This window comes from Microtus ochrogaster, chromosome 4 (assembly GCF_000317375.1).
Source record: "Microtus ochrogaster isolate Prairie Vole_2 chromosome 4, MicOch1.0, whole genome shotgun sequence".
Taxonomy (NCBI): Eukaryota; Metazoa; Chordata; class Mammalia; order Rodentia; family Cricetidae; genus Microtus; species Microtus ochrogaster.
Genome location: NC_022011.1, coordinates 33,946,663 through 33,962,631, shown reverse-complemented (window position 1 = coordinate 33,962,631; position 15,969 = coordinate 33,946,663). Strand labels below are relative to the sequence as shown.

General features: G+C 49.0%; 1 protein-coding gene across 3 annotated transcripts in view; it reads right to left on the bottom strand.

Moving 5' to 3' along the window:
- Slc35f3 (solute carrier family 35 member F3) overlaps positions 1 to 15,969 on the bottom strand; it is a 254,979-nt gene that overhangs the window by 81,298 nt on the left and 157,712 nt on the right. Inside the window, exon 1 of one of the 3 annotated variants that reach the window (XM_005345897.2) lies at positions 7,492 to 7,891. The exons of the other annotated variants lie outside the window; for them this stretch is intronic. Coding sequence (XP_005345954.1) covers positions 7,492 to 7,567 — 76 coding nt within the window. The 5' untranslated portion in view covers positions 7,568 to 7,891. Of the gene's footprint in view, positions 1 to 7,491; positions 7,892 to 15,969 lie in introns of those variants that run through there. 3 annotated transcript variants of the gene reach the window in all.

The following is a 15,969-nucleotide window of genomic DNA, read 5'->3' as shown; positions in this document are numbered from 1 at the left end:
TGCACTTGCCCATCCGTTGCCAATGACCTGGTTTTCTTTCTGGCTTTGTCTCCTGTCTCCCTCCACCTGCCCCTGCATGCACTGCTGAGACCTCAGAGTAGTTTAAATTCTACCCCTACCTTGCTATCAAAGAGGGGTGTAGGGGTGCCCCTTCGTCTCTCTGCTGTGACTGCTAGCAGCATCTCCATCCCCTGAGGCATTCAGTCTTCCAGGCCTCTTTGGCACAAGCTCCATTCTTAGCTCTCTGCCCAGTTCTGGCACCTTGATTTGTTGATGGGTCCTCTGTCCTGTCCTCATCCTGCTGTGCGCATGGGGGAGGGGCAAGGTACAGTGGTTAGGATGTGGATGCTCCTGGTGACAGTCTCAGTGTGTTACCTACCTACTCAGTGTGCACCACACGCTGCCCCTCACACTCACGCCAGGAGCCACATGAAGACCTCTGCACAGGGACGCTAGGAACACTGGATGAGGCAGCCCATGTCCAGACTCACAGCAAACAGGAGGCAACGTCACCACCGAATCTAAGCCAAGCAACTCATGCTTGGACCTCTACAGTCAGTGCCGCATCTCCAGTAACTTCTCTCCAGCAGGCATTCTCTTCTGGTTGCATGTGTGTGCATGGTACGTGTAGAGGCCAGAGGTCAATGTCAGGTGTTTTCTTCAATAACTTGCTGTTGTTGTTGTTGTTGTTATTATTATTATTATCATTATTATTAATTTGAGATAAGTTTTCCACTGAACCTGGAGATCACAGATTTACTATGACTTGATGGCCAGTGAACCCCAGGGGTCAATCAGGGAGTTCCCACCTCCCTGGCTCTGGGAATGTAGGTATATGACTCCACACCCAGCTTTTTATATAGTTTCTGGGAATCAAATTCAGTTTCTCATGCTTCGGTGATGACCATTTTACAAAATAAGTCATCTCTTCAGCCCATCCAGCAGGTATCCTCAAAGTTTTTCCATTGTAGCTTCAATCACACACACACAGACACACACACACACAGACATACACACACACACACAGACACACACACACAGACATACACACACACATACAGGCACACACAGACATACACACACATACAGACACACAGACACACACAGACACACACAGACACACACTCAGACAGACATACAGACACACACATACAGACAGACACACAGACACACACAGAGACATACAGACACACACACACATGTAAAAGGATCAACTAGCTTACTTCACTTGATCAACTCGGTGGTCTTTAGTCTGCCCTGATTCTCTGTTAAGGACTACTGACTGTGGCTGATGAAGCAGGTTCAGGATCCAGGCTGAGCATCTCTGCTATGCTCGTCTGTCTTATTTTTCCGAACTCTCCTTCTCCTTCTCCTCATCCCTGACTCCTCTTTTTGCCTGCTTCAATACTCTCTGCCCATGGAGTCCAGTAACCAGGTTACCCAGAGTCTGCCTTCACCTCTCTGCTTCCTCTCCGAACCTTTAGTAAACTTAAGCTGTGGCCACCGAGTGTCCTTTCTCCCGATCTATGGAGCTCCCTCTGTCAGCAACTCTGTCTTATTCCCTACCACCTGTGGCAGCCATGGACAAAGGCCATGTCTTGTGCACACTGCCCCAATCACAGTCCCAGGCCAGGGAAGTGAATGCGTGTGCACCTACTGTCCTAAGCCTGATGAGAAGATGGCCCCCAAGGAGGATTTGGAGGCCACATATGGGCTTTGCACTAAATGGTCTTGTTGGCTTATGTCCCAAAGAAGAGGGCACGGTGGCAAGAGAGAACTGTGGGCCATGTGAGTCTCAGGCAGATATGAGTTTACTCTTTGCTGGAATGTACCATTTGTTCACTCTCTACCTTATTCCCTTGAGACAGGTGAACAGCATGCAAGTTCAAGTGATCCTCTTGCCAACACTCCACATAACTCTGGGGGTACGGGCATGCAAACAGACATTCAAGAACTTTTACATGGGTACTGGGGATTTGAATTCATGTTTACAAGCTTACATAGTGAGCACTCTTACTCAGTGTAAGCCTATCAACAGGGACTCTATTCAACTACCACCTGACATGGAAATTCTTGCATACACTAGATAATAGATTTGATTAGCATATACATGTCCTTATCACAGCTATTTCTAGCCTAGGACTAGCTAACTAGATGCTGCTCTTTGGGTTCAGAGAGCTTTTGCCAAGAATCCTCTCACACTGACTCAGAAGCATTGGACCTACAGAGGTATTGGTGTTGAGCATTTTAGCATGAGGCTTTCCCTGTATGATGACATGAATCTGAAATAACTCCACAAGTCCAGGTTTTGAAAGCTTAACCCCCAGCTGGTGACGCCATTTTAAAAGCTTCTGGAAACTCTGGGGGGTGAGGGGTAGGTAGAAAAAGCAGGTGGTGGCAATCTTTGTGGGTCTTGTTATCTCTTACACATCCTGACCTAGTCTCTGCTTCTGTCTGCTGTGATGTGAGCTGTCCTCCACAGCATACTCCTGCAGCCATGGTGTTCTGCTCTAGTGCACAGGGCCCAAAGGCCACAGGCTGGTTCAGTTAGCCAGACCTGCTCTGGGGCAGCTGAGGAGGCCTCTCAGCCCTGGAGCAGAGGCAGCAAGAGTGTCATCACCAGTGGCTGCCAATCCTGGAAGCCTGGCTGGGGATCCCGACCATTGAGTCACACCGCAGTGGGCACCTAGGGGGAGTACACATTCACCTTGCATCTACGAAGTGTTCAGGCTCATGTAAGTATTGCTTCTCAAAAGAAACCCAGATGTTTGAAAGTCTTTGGCATCTGGATCCAAGCCCACTGGCTTTCTAACTGCATGACCTCACATGAAAGGTCCTAGGAGCCTCAGGCTCCTTGTCTGTAAAATGGTTCAGCAGTGCTCAGCCTCTAAAGGAGGAACTGGGCTAAAGAACAAGCTTCTAAGGCTGCCATCTGTAATCAGGCGGTCTTCATCTATCATTCTTAGTACAGGATAGCCATGGAGATCTGTAGTCTCAGCATTGAGGAAAGCTGAGACAGGAAGATCATGAGTTTCAGGCTAGCCTGGGCTACATAGCAGGAGCTCATCTCAAACCCAAACAAAACAAAACAAACAAACAAAAAGACCCACCAGGCTGGGAGATAGCTCAGTTAGTAAAGTGTTTGTCAGGACCTGAGTTTAATCTTCCAGAACCCATGTTAATGATAAACAATAAATCTGGACACAGTGGCGTTCATTTGTAATCTCACTGCTGGGGAAAATCCCTGGGGCTCGCCGGCCCCGCTAGTTAGTTTAGCTAAATCAGTGAGATTCAGGAAATTAAGAGACTCTGACTCAAAAATAAGGTGCACAAAAACACAACATAATAAAACAACAACAACAAAAGCAAGGTAGATGTCATGGCAAGCAAGGTAAATGGCACAGTACCTAAGGAAATATGCTTAAGGTTAACCTGCCTTCTACAAACATGTGTGTGTTCAAGCCCTAGCATGTGCATGCAAGCACACACACACACACATACACACACACACACGCAAGCCCATACTAACATCCTGCCCCGTCCCATGAAACAATTCACTCTAAAAACCACAATCAACAAGACAGAAAAACTAAAAGCAAACAGTTAACAGTAAAAATCTCAAAACTAAATCAAAAGTCTCATCGCACAACATAAACTATTATTGTCATTTTTTAAAGGAAACATCACTTCAGTTTTATACAAAAGAAATCATTCCGGAAAGCGCGAGTCACTCTGCCGTGTAAGGGCTGAGCACTAAACCCTGTCCATTTTCCATCACGGTCTCTCTTGTTTCCACGGTGCTGACAGTTGGATTCCTAGGGGACTTCATTGCACTGTTCTCTACTATCAATTCTCATTGAATGTGATTTTATCGACCATGAATTAGCTGATTGTGAATACAGATGATAGTAGTAACTGCTGCTTTACTAGAGACATGCTATTGATCAATACTCAGCTTCGTCTCCTGACAGGAAAGCCAGGAACGGAGTTTGGAAACAAGAGACATTGCTGGAGATGTGTGGCCAGAAGCCATTTTTCAAGCCTCTCTCCTACCCCCCACCAGAGGGCCAGCTTCACCTCTCTTCCTTCTTCAAGGCCAACACACACCGTTTCCTTTGCCCGAAGTACTTCTTCTGCCCTCCGTGTCTACCAGATTTTCCTCACATCCCCTGGCCTCTGTGGTAAAACCTCTACCTCACAGAACTTCCTCCCCAGGAGGGCTACATCTTCAGAAAGGCCTCCACTCGGAAGGTCTGTTCCCCAGAAAGCTTCCTTTCAGAAACATCGATTCAGATGTCTGTTCTCCTCAAGAATTCTTCCTCCTCAGAAAAAGCCTCCGCTCAAGTCAGAAGCCTCTTCAAAAAGATATCCAGAGAGGAAAGTCCTCCTTAGAGGGTCTTTTTAAAAATGGCTACCTCCTCATGCCTTCCCCTTAGAGAAGCCACCTCCTCGGAGTCCCTCCTTGGAGAAGGCCACCTCCTCCTCAGAAGACCTCATCAGAAAGGCCTCCTAAGAGGATTTTCTCAAAATGTCCTCCTGTCAGAAAGGCCTCTCCTCTGTGCCTTCTCCTCAGAGAAGACTTCCTCCTTAGAGAAAGCCGCCTCCTCCTCAGCCTCCTCCTTCTTCCTCCTCAGAAGAACATCTCATCAGGAAAGATTCCTCTCAGCCAGGCTTTCTCTTCAGGACTTTTCAGGGAAGCCTGATCTTAGAAGCCTGCCCCTGAGAGGCTCTCCCTTCCAGAAAGATCTCCTCTGTAGAAGGCTTCCTTCTCAGGAACACCTCTATAGATGCTCAGTTTTCAGATTTTTTTTTTTTTGTGTGTGTGTGACATTTTGTTCTTCTTTGCCAGGATATATATATATATATTACCTTTTATCTGATAATTTATCTACTCATATATCTCTTTCAAGACAACGAAGCTAACATGGTTCATTTTCTTTTTCATTTTCAGTGTCTTGCTCAGCAGACGCAGGACACAAGGTACAGAAAGATGAAGCATTTGTTGACCAGCGAAGTCACTTTGTCCATCTTTCTGCCTTTGAGTTCAACCAAGCATCGCATTTTCTATTTTGGTTTTATAGGCACCACATGCTGGTGTCTTCTTGCCGTCCCTCAGATGACACACTCCACAAGCTAATAAATATTCCTTTCCGGCTGCATTCCCTCCCCGTAGCCTCTAAGATGGGGACCACCTTGTCCTGTGTGTTCAAGGCAGAAGAAAGTGATTCAGAGGTTCCAAAAGATACCCACAGTATGCATGTGGTTTAGAAAAAACAGACCTCAAACCAAGCTGGACAAAAATACTAAGGAAGAAAGCCAGGTCAGGAAACAGTAAGCTATGTGAGCCCAGGCATAGGAGTAGGTCTGTCAGGCCCTGACCTGTAGATTTCTCTTATACATGTACAGAGGCAAGATGTTTGTGGAACAAGATAGATGGCCTGTGACCAGATGATTAGCACCCCCCTACACACATGCATATACACAGACACACACATGCACACTCACACACAAAGCATCTACCGTGTTACTGTGTGTGATGGACAAGTCTAGGCATTGCCGTTCGCCTTCATCACATTTCCTTCCTCACCAGTCTGCGGAGACAGGCTTTACAGTCAGAGAAATTGAGGCTCGGGGTCCATGCAATATACCAGCCACACTATACAGGGGGCAGAGTCATCTTCCATCGCCCCAATCTTCACGCCACAACTTTGCAATGAGCCACCATCCTGCATGTAGAGGCGGCCATGATAAAGTGGGTGCCAGCACAGGGTGAAGGAAAGACTTGTCTTTACCAAGGTAATGGGAGACGGCTCTCAGCTTCATTCCCACACTTGGTCTTGGGAACCTCCTTCCCCCACCACTCACTTCTGCTGTGTCATTTCAATGCACTTCTGAGGCCACCACACTCAGCTCAGACAGCCTCATCACTGACACAGAGCTCAGGGCTGCCTTCCCTGAAGCTGACTGGGGTGCTGCAGGATTGCCTGTTGCCACATGGGGAAACCAACCTGCCGTTCTAGCAGGTGGAAGTGTTTGACTTCTGGGGAGAGGAGTTCCTGAGTGGCTACTCCAGCTATGGACCCTCTCTTCATTCACAGGGATTGGGAGGAGTCCAGAACTCTACCAGCCCCAGGAAAAGAAGTTCTGCTAATTTTTGGCACAGATAACCAATACCAAGCCTTTCTTGAGATTAGGATGTTGAGGGAGGGAACAGTCATAGAGGGGGGGGGAAGCAAAGAGAAACAGGGACCTGCAGGTCACTGCAAACCGTCAGTCTGAAAACAGGATGACTTTGGGGTCCCACAGCTCAGGGATCCCCCTCCTTATATCACCATCTAGCAGCTGTAGGTCTTGGACCAGTCTGCCTCCCTTCTGGGCCTCATGGTCCTCATCTCCAGGTAACAGGGTGGATACGCTGTCAAGTGGGAACACACACCCACCAGCCTCTGCCTGGCCTCTACGGGTCCTCAGACTTATTTCAAGAAGGAGCAAACAGGTGGATACAGAACCTTGTAGACCCACAGAGGGTCTAACTCAGGTGTGCACATAAACCAGAGTCTCTGAAGCCATGCCAAACGGTCAGCGAAGACTTGGATGAAGGCTCTTGGACCAGAGAGGGGTGCTCCTTCCTCCTCCTGGCCAGGTTGGTTAGACAGAGAGTTCCTCCTTCTGCAACTGCCTCCCGGGGGAGGAGTTGAAAGCTAAGAAGGACCCTCTCTGTTGGAAAGCAAGGTCCTCTTTCAGGCCACCAAAATGACAGCTGTGTCTGAGTAACTCGGAACCCTCCTCCGTGGCCCCCTCTCTCTCACATCCCCCGACTGGGGGCGGTTTGGTGCTGAAGAAAAGACAGGCAGTGCAGGAGCTTTCTGGGGGCCTCTCGGAGCCCCTCTCATCCCTATCAGGCCTGAATAAGAACATGTTTACAGGCTGGTGCGGGGATTCCCCTCATCTGCCACTCTGCCCATCTGCAACCAGCCAGACAGGTCCGGGTCTCCTCTAGGTTCCAGTAGCCATGGGCTTCACCTCTGGGCTTCACGCTACAGGGTGGGGTGTTAGAGGGATGCCCCTTACCCAGGCCACCCACTCATGTGTGTTTGTGTGTGTGTGTGAGAGAGAGAGGAGACAGAGAGAGAGAGAGAGAGAGAGAGAGAGAGAGAGAGAGAGAGAGAGAGAGAGAGGCGAGCTCACTGGTTAGCACTTGCCTCCCTTCTGCCCTGAGGGCGCAAGCTTGGGGACAGTCAGAAAAGGCACCTAGGGGAGCAGAGCCACCAGGTACACCACGCAGTCTTAGCCCCGGGTGCAAAGAGCATGACAAGCCGGCAAGAGCTCCAGACAGCTGAAGCCTCCAGGTCTCCGCCAGCGGCGACGCGCTGCACTGCGGACAGCGTCCCGGAGCTGCCACCCCCGCCCCGCTAACAGCCAGGTGTCCCTCCGGATCAGAGACAAATTCGTCAGGCCCGGCTACCCCAACGCCACGCGGCCGCGCGTTACCTTCCACTTTGGTGAGGGTCAGGACCGGACTGTTGCAGGCGCTGAGCGGGGCCACCCTGGCCGAGTGCTTCTTCATGGTGAGCCGGCCGCCAGCAGGAACGCAGCCGCCGATCGCCTACATCCTGGGGCCGGGCGGCGTGCCTCTCCAGGCCCGCGGCCTCCTGCTGGCCCTCGCCTCCGGGTCCCCCGGGCTGCAGCCCGCTCTTGTCGCCGCGATTCACTGCGGTGGCCGCTCCGCCGCGCACATCCTCCTGGCCGCGCAGCACTCCACACACGCGCGCACAGCCTCCTACTCCCAGCTTGCTGCAAACTCCAACGTCACGTACAAGTGCACTCCCCACGCCCACCGGGCCGGCTCACCTGCTCCGCCCCCGCCCCGGGACGCCCGGCCCTGCAGCCCACGGTCGCTCCCTCGCTCCCAGTGTCCTGACTGCGGCCTCAGGCCTCCTCCTCGTTCTTCACGAGCCCTTTCACCAGGCCAGCGAATCCGAGCGAGACCCTCGGCTACTTTACTAAGACCGTGTCGCACCAGTTTAGTGATGCAGGTGGCTGACTCTGCCTGAGCCATGTCGGAGGGGACCTGGATTGTTTTACAGAGAGTGAAGGTGGCTTAGAGTCTCCCCACACCTTGAGTTCCTTTCTGGAGGGCTAGGAGATTATTTACTCTGGCCTCGCGGATAGCTCTATTCAGGGAAGAAAATATTAAGTCCATAGAAGAAAGCGGAGGCTTGAGGCTAGAGGAAAGGTTTAGCTGCTAAGAGCACTTGCTATTGCGGAGGATTGGGGTTTGTTCCCCACCCCCACCCCAGCACTCATAGGACTTGGCTCACAACCTCCTGTAACTCCAGTTTCAGGGTACCTGACGCCCTCTTCTGGCCTCCACCCCCACCTGCACGTACATGGTGCATATACAGCCCGGCAATATATAGATACATAAATAAAAATAAATAAATAAAATTTTGAAAAACAAGGTTTGAGAGGCCAAACGACCGGAGAACAAGTAGAAATTTCTAGGCACTGCTACGGTGGCTTCACTGTGTCCACCCCTGAAGACTAAAATTGCCTGGCTATGGGTGCCTGCTAAAAGCAGTAAGAAGCATCCCGGAGTGGCCACTGAGTCCTGAAGGGTGTTTCTTAGCTCCGATCAGACCCTCACGGGGTATCATCAAGGTTGCCCTGCGGACCTCCTTGCTGGGGGACTGGAGCTCCTGCAGCCCCTACACTCCAAGGGCTCTGTTCTGTCTTACGCACTCTCATTCATTTGTGCCCAAACCTCAACTCTATCTGGAATCTGATTCAAGGTGGAGTTTCTTATTATTGATTACCAGAGTTTCTGAGCCTGTCTCAGAATTGATATTGCATTGCATGACATCGTTATAATCTCCACAACAGTAATGGGTGTTCTGATACAAGAGGAGAGTAGGTGCAGGACCTGCATATGGCCAGATCTCCAGAGGAGGCAGCTCCTAGAAGTACCCTCCTGAACAGCTGTGATAAACACAGCCGAAGAGTCTACACCCTGGCTGGGCTCCTCAAGGTCCCTCTCTCATCCCTGCAGGGAGAGTCCCAGGTCCCTGCAGAGCCCTCTAGTGGCAGCTTCTGCATTCTACACTTCTGGGGAACTTGTTCCACCAAAGACCACTTACAGGTGATGGTACAGAGCCATTTCCTTCTTCAGATACAAGCTCAGGGGTCAAATTAATTGTCCTAGGTTGCACAGCAATGGTATATATCAAGAAGAACGGTGTGGAGTGAGAGCCAAGCCATGTCCTTACCTGGCTCTCAGCTCAGGAGTGTCCTCATGCCATTGCAGCCTGAGTGACCTATTGGGGGATTTTCAGGACAAAGCTGCAGTTCTGAGAGCCACAGGCCTAGTCCTGATGGAATTCCCACAGGGGAACTGCAGGGCTGAAGTGAGACTTAGGCTTCCTGAACAACTATCAAAGCAAGGGGAAATGTCTTAAAGGGAGCCACACACTTGGCTGAGCTGCAGCCTTGCCAACAGGAAGCGGCCACCCCGAGCCACCATTTCTGTCCCTCTGGTCTAGAGTTACTTTTGAAATGAGAAGATCAGACTTGATCACCAGGCTCTACCCCCCCGGCCTGTGTTTGTTCTTATATCACAGGTTTTTGCATGGGTGTACATAATGGAGATAGAGTAGAAAACTCAGCTATTGCCCCCCAAGGACCACATCCTTTTTTCTTTGTTTAAGGTGGGGTCTCTCACTGGCCTGAAACTGGACAAGTAGGCTAAGCTGGCCCCCAATGATGAAAACACAAGTTGCCACCGAACTCTGGTCTTTAGGCTCTCAAGACAAGTACTTTATAGAATGAGCCATTTGCATATCCTCAACTGTATTTCTTCTTCTTCTTCTTTGAAGATGAGCTCAGCCTTTCTAGTGCTGAGGATAAGAACAGGGCTTTTGTGCATGCCAGGCAAGCATTCCACGCCGGGCAGTCCTAGCAGTAACTCTGGCTTTTACCTCCTGGTGTGTCCACTAGATTTGGATTGTAAGATGGTAGCAGAGCTGAGAGATGGTTTCTAGAACTATCAACACAATAATCTCCCAGCCCCTACTAAAATTTAGGGTGTATGGAATAAGCCCTTTAGGTAAGAATTATTGAAGGCTCCGCAGACCTCCGAATGCTACCCTTCACCCCACACCCAGTGACAGAAGACTCTGATTTCAGGAAGCTATCTCACAGTTTTTGTTTTTACATAACCAGAACTGCATTTTACACTTAACACATCACTGCCTGAAGTACAGAGTGACTTCGAGGCCAATCCAGGCAACTTAGTGATACACTGTCCCCAAATGAAACGAATATAGGGCTGTGGACATCCCTCAGTGATAGAGTACTTGCCCAGCATATCTAAGTCTCTAGGTTCAATGCCCACATACAGAAAACAATTATACACTAAAAAGGAGGAGTTTGGACCATCTGTGAGCCACATATTATATTAAAAATTGGGGAAATACATTTTCTATCATATGCATGTAAATGAGTTACACAGATAGACACACACACACACACACACATATATATATATGTACACACATAATATGCTACATTACTTAAAGCATTATCTTTACCTCATGGGAATGTCCTAGTATAAGATGGTCATTCTTTATCTGATTATGATTAATCAATTTATCTTTACTTATTTTGTTTTATGTGCATATGTAGCATATGTGTGCATGTGTGTGTGTGTGTGTGCGTGCGTGTACACTGGCACACATGTGATAGTGTTTGTGCAGTGGAAATCAGAGGACAATCTCCAGTGTTAGCCCTCACGTTCCACCTTGGCTTGTGGCAATGTCTCGTTGTTTTTTGGCTCTGCACATCAGGTGAGCTGGAAGAGAGCTCCCCAGTGTTCCCCCAACTCTGCCTCCCACCTCCCCATAGGGACACTGGGACTACAGCCATTCGAGCTACATGTGCAGCTACATGTGAGTGCTGGGGACTCGGGTACTCACGCTTACACAGCAAATGCTCTACCCACTGAGCCATCCCCCCATTGTGAGCTTGTCTTTATTGTTGTCTACTTATTATCTGTAGAAGGCCCCACGAAGCCTTTTATTTAGTTTGCTGAAAATTTAAAATTTTTAAATGCAGGAGGGTTTTCAGGAGTGGGAAGGCAGGCAGACTACTTCAATTAATTCACTGTGAAACATCAACACTGTCCTTCACAGAATTAAATAGTTAAGAATAACAAATTATTTTTGTGGTTACCAGTACTTAAAAAGAATCACTTAGAGAGGCTCCAGGAAGCAGAAGAACCAGAGTGCAGTGCTCGGAAGCGTTCAGAGTTGAGCCTGCATTGGTCCGTCCAGTAGGGAAGAGGGCTTGACTCTGGCTAAGAAACTCAGGTCAGCACCGGGCAGTCCTTTCCTTCAGGGGTGAGAGTGTGAGTGTCCCTTACATCTGCTCCAAGGTTAAGGAAATCTGAGACACCAGAGGGAGCACTAGGTGCCCCTCCCCACTACCCTATGTTCTTTTCTTTTCTCAGGAGCAACAAACTGACTCATCTTTCTCCAGGGCGAGGGTATGTAGAGATGTGGTTGCTGGATGCCAGCTATATCCCTCCATCCTCCAAACCAACCACAGCCACCCATGGTGAAGAGACAATACTTCATCCTAGTGTCTAGCTGAAGCCTAGATCTGGGACCATACTGAACACAAGCAGAGGGAGGCTGGAGCAGAGTACCTATTTGCTTTGTGAATCTTTGTTGTGGCCCCATTCTGTGTGCTCAGGGGTGGCACCAGGTGGCGACCTTCTGGAGGGCAGAGCCAGGTACATGCGAATCCAACAGAGGGAGCTCTCTGGAAGCTGGTCCTGGCAGCACAGATCTGTAACTCCCTGCTACTTAGGAGGGTGAAGTGTTGCTCATAAGTTCGAGACTGGCTTGAGGTTGTGTAGGGAGAGCACGCATGGGTTCTGGAGTCAATTCTCAGCACCTATGAACAATGTCTGGGAACAAAAAGTCTGTGTTTCCTGGGATTGGCCTCTGGGGAGACAGGACTCCCTTCCCTGGGTCCTGTGAGAAATCAGTCTGGTGGCTATCATAAAAACTGTCTGTACAGAGATTGACACACTATCTCATATACAGCACGTCCTGGAGATATAAAATATCCTTCCCTCATAGAGGAAGGAAAACACGATCTTCCACAGACGCCTTCCTGCTATGTGCATCTTTTCAGAAGACTGCTCTTATCATCCGGACCCCTGGGCACAGACCTCGGTTCTGAGCTTAGCTCTCATCTTTAAGAAAACCTGTTAAAAGGAGACATGGACGGAGCATGCTTACAACACCCATAGGCATTGTTTTCCTTCTCTCCTGCTAGACACAGCATGAGAAGGCTATTTTCTGTCCTATCCCACATCTAATACAGCCTGTGGCTTCTACAGCAGGTATTCTGTGGAAATAGAAGGAAGGAGAGTAAAGGAGAGAGGGGTAGAGAAAGGGGGAAGGAGGAGAGAAGGGGGAAGGGAGAGAAAGAGAGAAGGAAGAGGAAGATAGAAGTGAGGTGGGAAAGAGGGAGGGAAGGAGGAAGGGAAGGAGGGAGGGAGGGTACTCTTAGAACTCCAAATTCTAGAAATTTTTGGAATCGTCTGCTCCCGTCTTTTGAACTTTCGTCCCTGCATGATGCATGGCTGGGGAAAGCACACAGGAGGACGTCTTTCTGCTTCGCCCTCAGCTTCTTCCTGCCTTGATCTCTGGTAAGTGTTGGAAGACAAAGACCCCCTCAAGGTGAAGAGGGAGATATGATGCCCTTAGTTCAGAAATAGCTGCTGTCGGTGTCGGTGTCCGGGTGACTCATTGACCACAGCTGGCCTTACTCAGATTCCTCGGCTGCCGCCTCTGTGCAGACTGTAGACCAGTGACCTCCATCCAATCCCTGGCCACCCAGGGCCCACCCCTCCACTGGTGTTGGCTTCCAAGGGCAAATCAAGGGGACCCAACTAGAATTAGCCTCCGCTAAAGCAAGAGGAAGCTATCCGGGAGCAGAAAGATGGTGCTAATGCTGCACCCTGTTCCCCAAGTGAGGGCCTGTTTGGAACCCTCCATGAGGACGCTGGGGGCTCTCAGACGTATGGGGTCTCAGAAGGGCTGGCTTCTGAGGTATGGCATAGATGTTGTCCCTCTGAAAACAGAGCCATCTTCCAGAATCACCTGTGTATCTGCTCAGCTACCTCTGAACTGTTAACTCTAAAGCGGGAACCGTGCTTCAACCACCGAATAACCATCTTAGAACAGAAGAGCGCGTGGTTACAGAAAGTGGAAGCGGGACTTGAGAGGGGCCCTGCAGAGCATGTCTAGAGATAGCTGCAGTGGGGGGTGTCTGAAACACACACAGGACGACCCTCAGAAACCCACAATGGTCTTCGTAGTTCCTATGGAGTTCTGCAGAGTGAAAATCCAGCTGGTTGGAAAGAAATGGTCACCCGACTCTGCACATGGTCCCTGATAGCCCAGCTGGATTCTTTCCAGCCTTAGATCATGGTTCCCGTTTGTGACTCTGTGCTTAGGTTAGTAAGTCAAGGAAAGGGCCAAACCCATTTAGTGACTGAGCCAGCTCGGTTACACCAGCCATCCTAAGATGACTCCAGGACCACGGACACTGGAAACTGGTTTTTTTCCACCTGTGACAGAGCCCTGGTGTGAAGGTGGCAAAGAGACAAAATACGACATACAACGGTGCCCACTGTCTACGAGCCCCACCTCGTCTAAATAACAGGTGACCCCTCATCCCTTTGGGTGTGGTATTTTTCTTCCCATCCCAGTGAACATTCTTACTCTAGCTCATAATTCATTGTGGGGAAGTCAGGGTGGAAACATCACGTCATATCAACAGTCAAGAGCAGAGAGAAATGAATGTATGCTTGTGCTCAGCTTGATCTCTTACTCATACAGTCCAAGGCCCCAAAGCAAGGAATGATACTGCCTGTTTAATTAAGATACCCAAGACAACCTTTCACAGACAGGCCTGCAGGCCGACTCAGTGTGGCCAGTCCCTTACTGAGACTCTGCCCCAGTGATTCTACATTGTGTCCAGTTGACCATTAGAGTTAACTATCACAGGCCTGCAGAGACAACCCTGTGGTCAAGGGCTCTTTCTGCTTTTCCAGAGGACTGGAGCTTGGCTCCCAGCACCCACACCTAGCAGCTCACAGTTGCCTGTCGCTCCAGCTCCAGAGGATCCAATGCCCTCTTCTAGTTTTCATGGACACCAGCATGCAAGTGTACATATGTATACATAGACCTACACATTTACACAGAAATAATAAACTAAATCCATAAGTAAGTTAACCATCATATCTTCTTGAAAAATTCTGAATGAAAAAATAATCTGGCGGAGTAGGGGTGTTGCTAGCCTTTAATCCCAGCACTTGGGAGGCAGGAGCAGGAGGATCTCTGTGAGTTTGAGGCCAGCCTGGTCTACAGAACTAGTTCCAGGAGAGTCAAGGATACACAAAGAAACTCTGTCTCAAACAAGCAAGAAAGAAAGAAAGAAAGAAAGAAAGAAAGAAAGAAAGAAGGAAAAGAGAAAGGAATAAAGGTCATCTGACCTAAATAAAGATATCTTGCAAAGATACTTTCTCAGGTACAGTTTATAGTATGAGTTGAAAATGTCTGCCAACAGGAAACTGGAAGAAATGCAAGGAGTTTTCATAGAAAAGAATGGAATGTGGATGGCAAAATATTATCTAACAACAAAGAATAATATTCGGGAGAAAAATATAAACTGTGTTTCATGCCCAACACAGACCCCATCATACATAGATCACATAGTATCAGTCAGCAAATACGTATAAATATGTTGTCGGTCGATTCATCTCACGCATCCAGAGAAGTCCAAACCAGCAAGCATTTTCATCTTTTTGATCGTTGAGTTTTCTGACAACGACAAGCAGAAACAGTGATCCGCTCATTTTCTCCTTGGAAGTGAGCCTCACGTGAAGGTCGTTCCCTTTCAGAAGTTCAGTTCCCCGGGATGGGTGGTAGTAGCCTTGGTGCTCACAACAGTGTAGGGGTTCTGAAAGCCTGCGTCTTTAAGATGTGCTAAGGCTAATGAGAGAAAGAGGTGTCTTCAGGAGCAGTTATTAAACAAGCCTGAGACTGTTTTTCCTTTTAAAATAGATAATAGCTATTGTTATATAAGACCTTTTCAGGCCCTGCTTTTAAAGGCACTGCCCTCCCCATCTTCTTGGACATATGTTTGTTGCATCAACAGTTGATGTCTATTTTCATTTTCCATATTGTGTGTGTGTGTTTATGTGTGTGTGTGTGTGTGTGTGTGTGTGTGTGTGTGTACGTGTGTGTGTGTGCTTTCATGCGAGCAGTTACATATGCAGGTATGCACACCTGCATGTGGCAGTTTGTGGCTGACTTAGAGTGTCTTCAATTGCTCTCCACCATATTTTTTTGAGACATATCTCTCTCTAAACCCACTGATTTGGCTAGGTTGGTTGGCCAGCAAGCCACAGGACTCCTCCCATCTCTGCCTTCCCAGTGCCAGCATGACAGGGGTATGCTGTCACGTCTGGCTTTTTATGTGGGTGCTGGGGACAGATTTGAACTTGGCTCCTCATACTTATGAGACAAACAGTTTATTGACTAAGCCATCTTTGTAGGTCCAGGTCCTTTCAATGCTTTTCTTACACTGACATTCCAGAGCGGGATAATGCACAAAACAACACAGTTACCTCCTGAAAGGTGAGGTGTTCTTCGTGGGGGACCAGTCTTACAGCCTTTAGATGGGACCACTTTCCACTGGGCAAGCACAAAGAAGGAGCCTAGCCTTCCAGATGCTTCCACCTTTGTTCCCCCTCACTGCTGCTTTTCTCCTCTCCCCTAATTTCTCACTCCTGCTGAGCTGTGCGGGCTGTGTGCTGTGTCCTGAGCACAGGTGCCCTGAACCCTTAGACAGGTGTGCGGGCTGTGTGCTGTGTCCTGAGCACAGGTGCCCTGA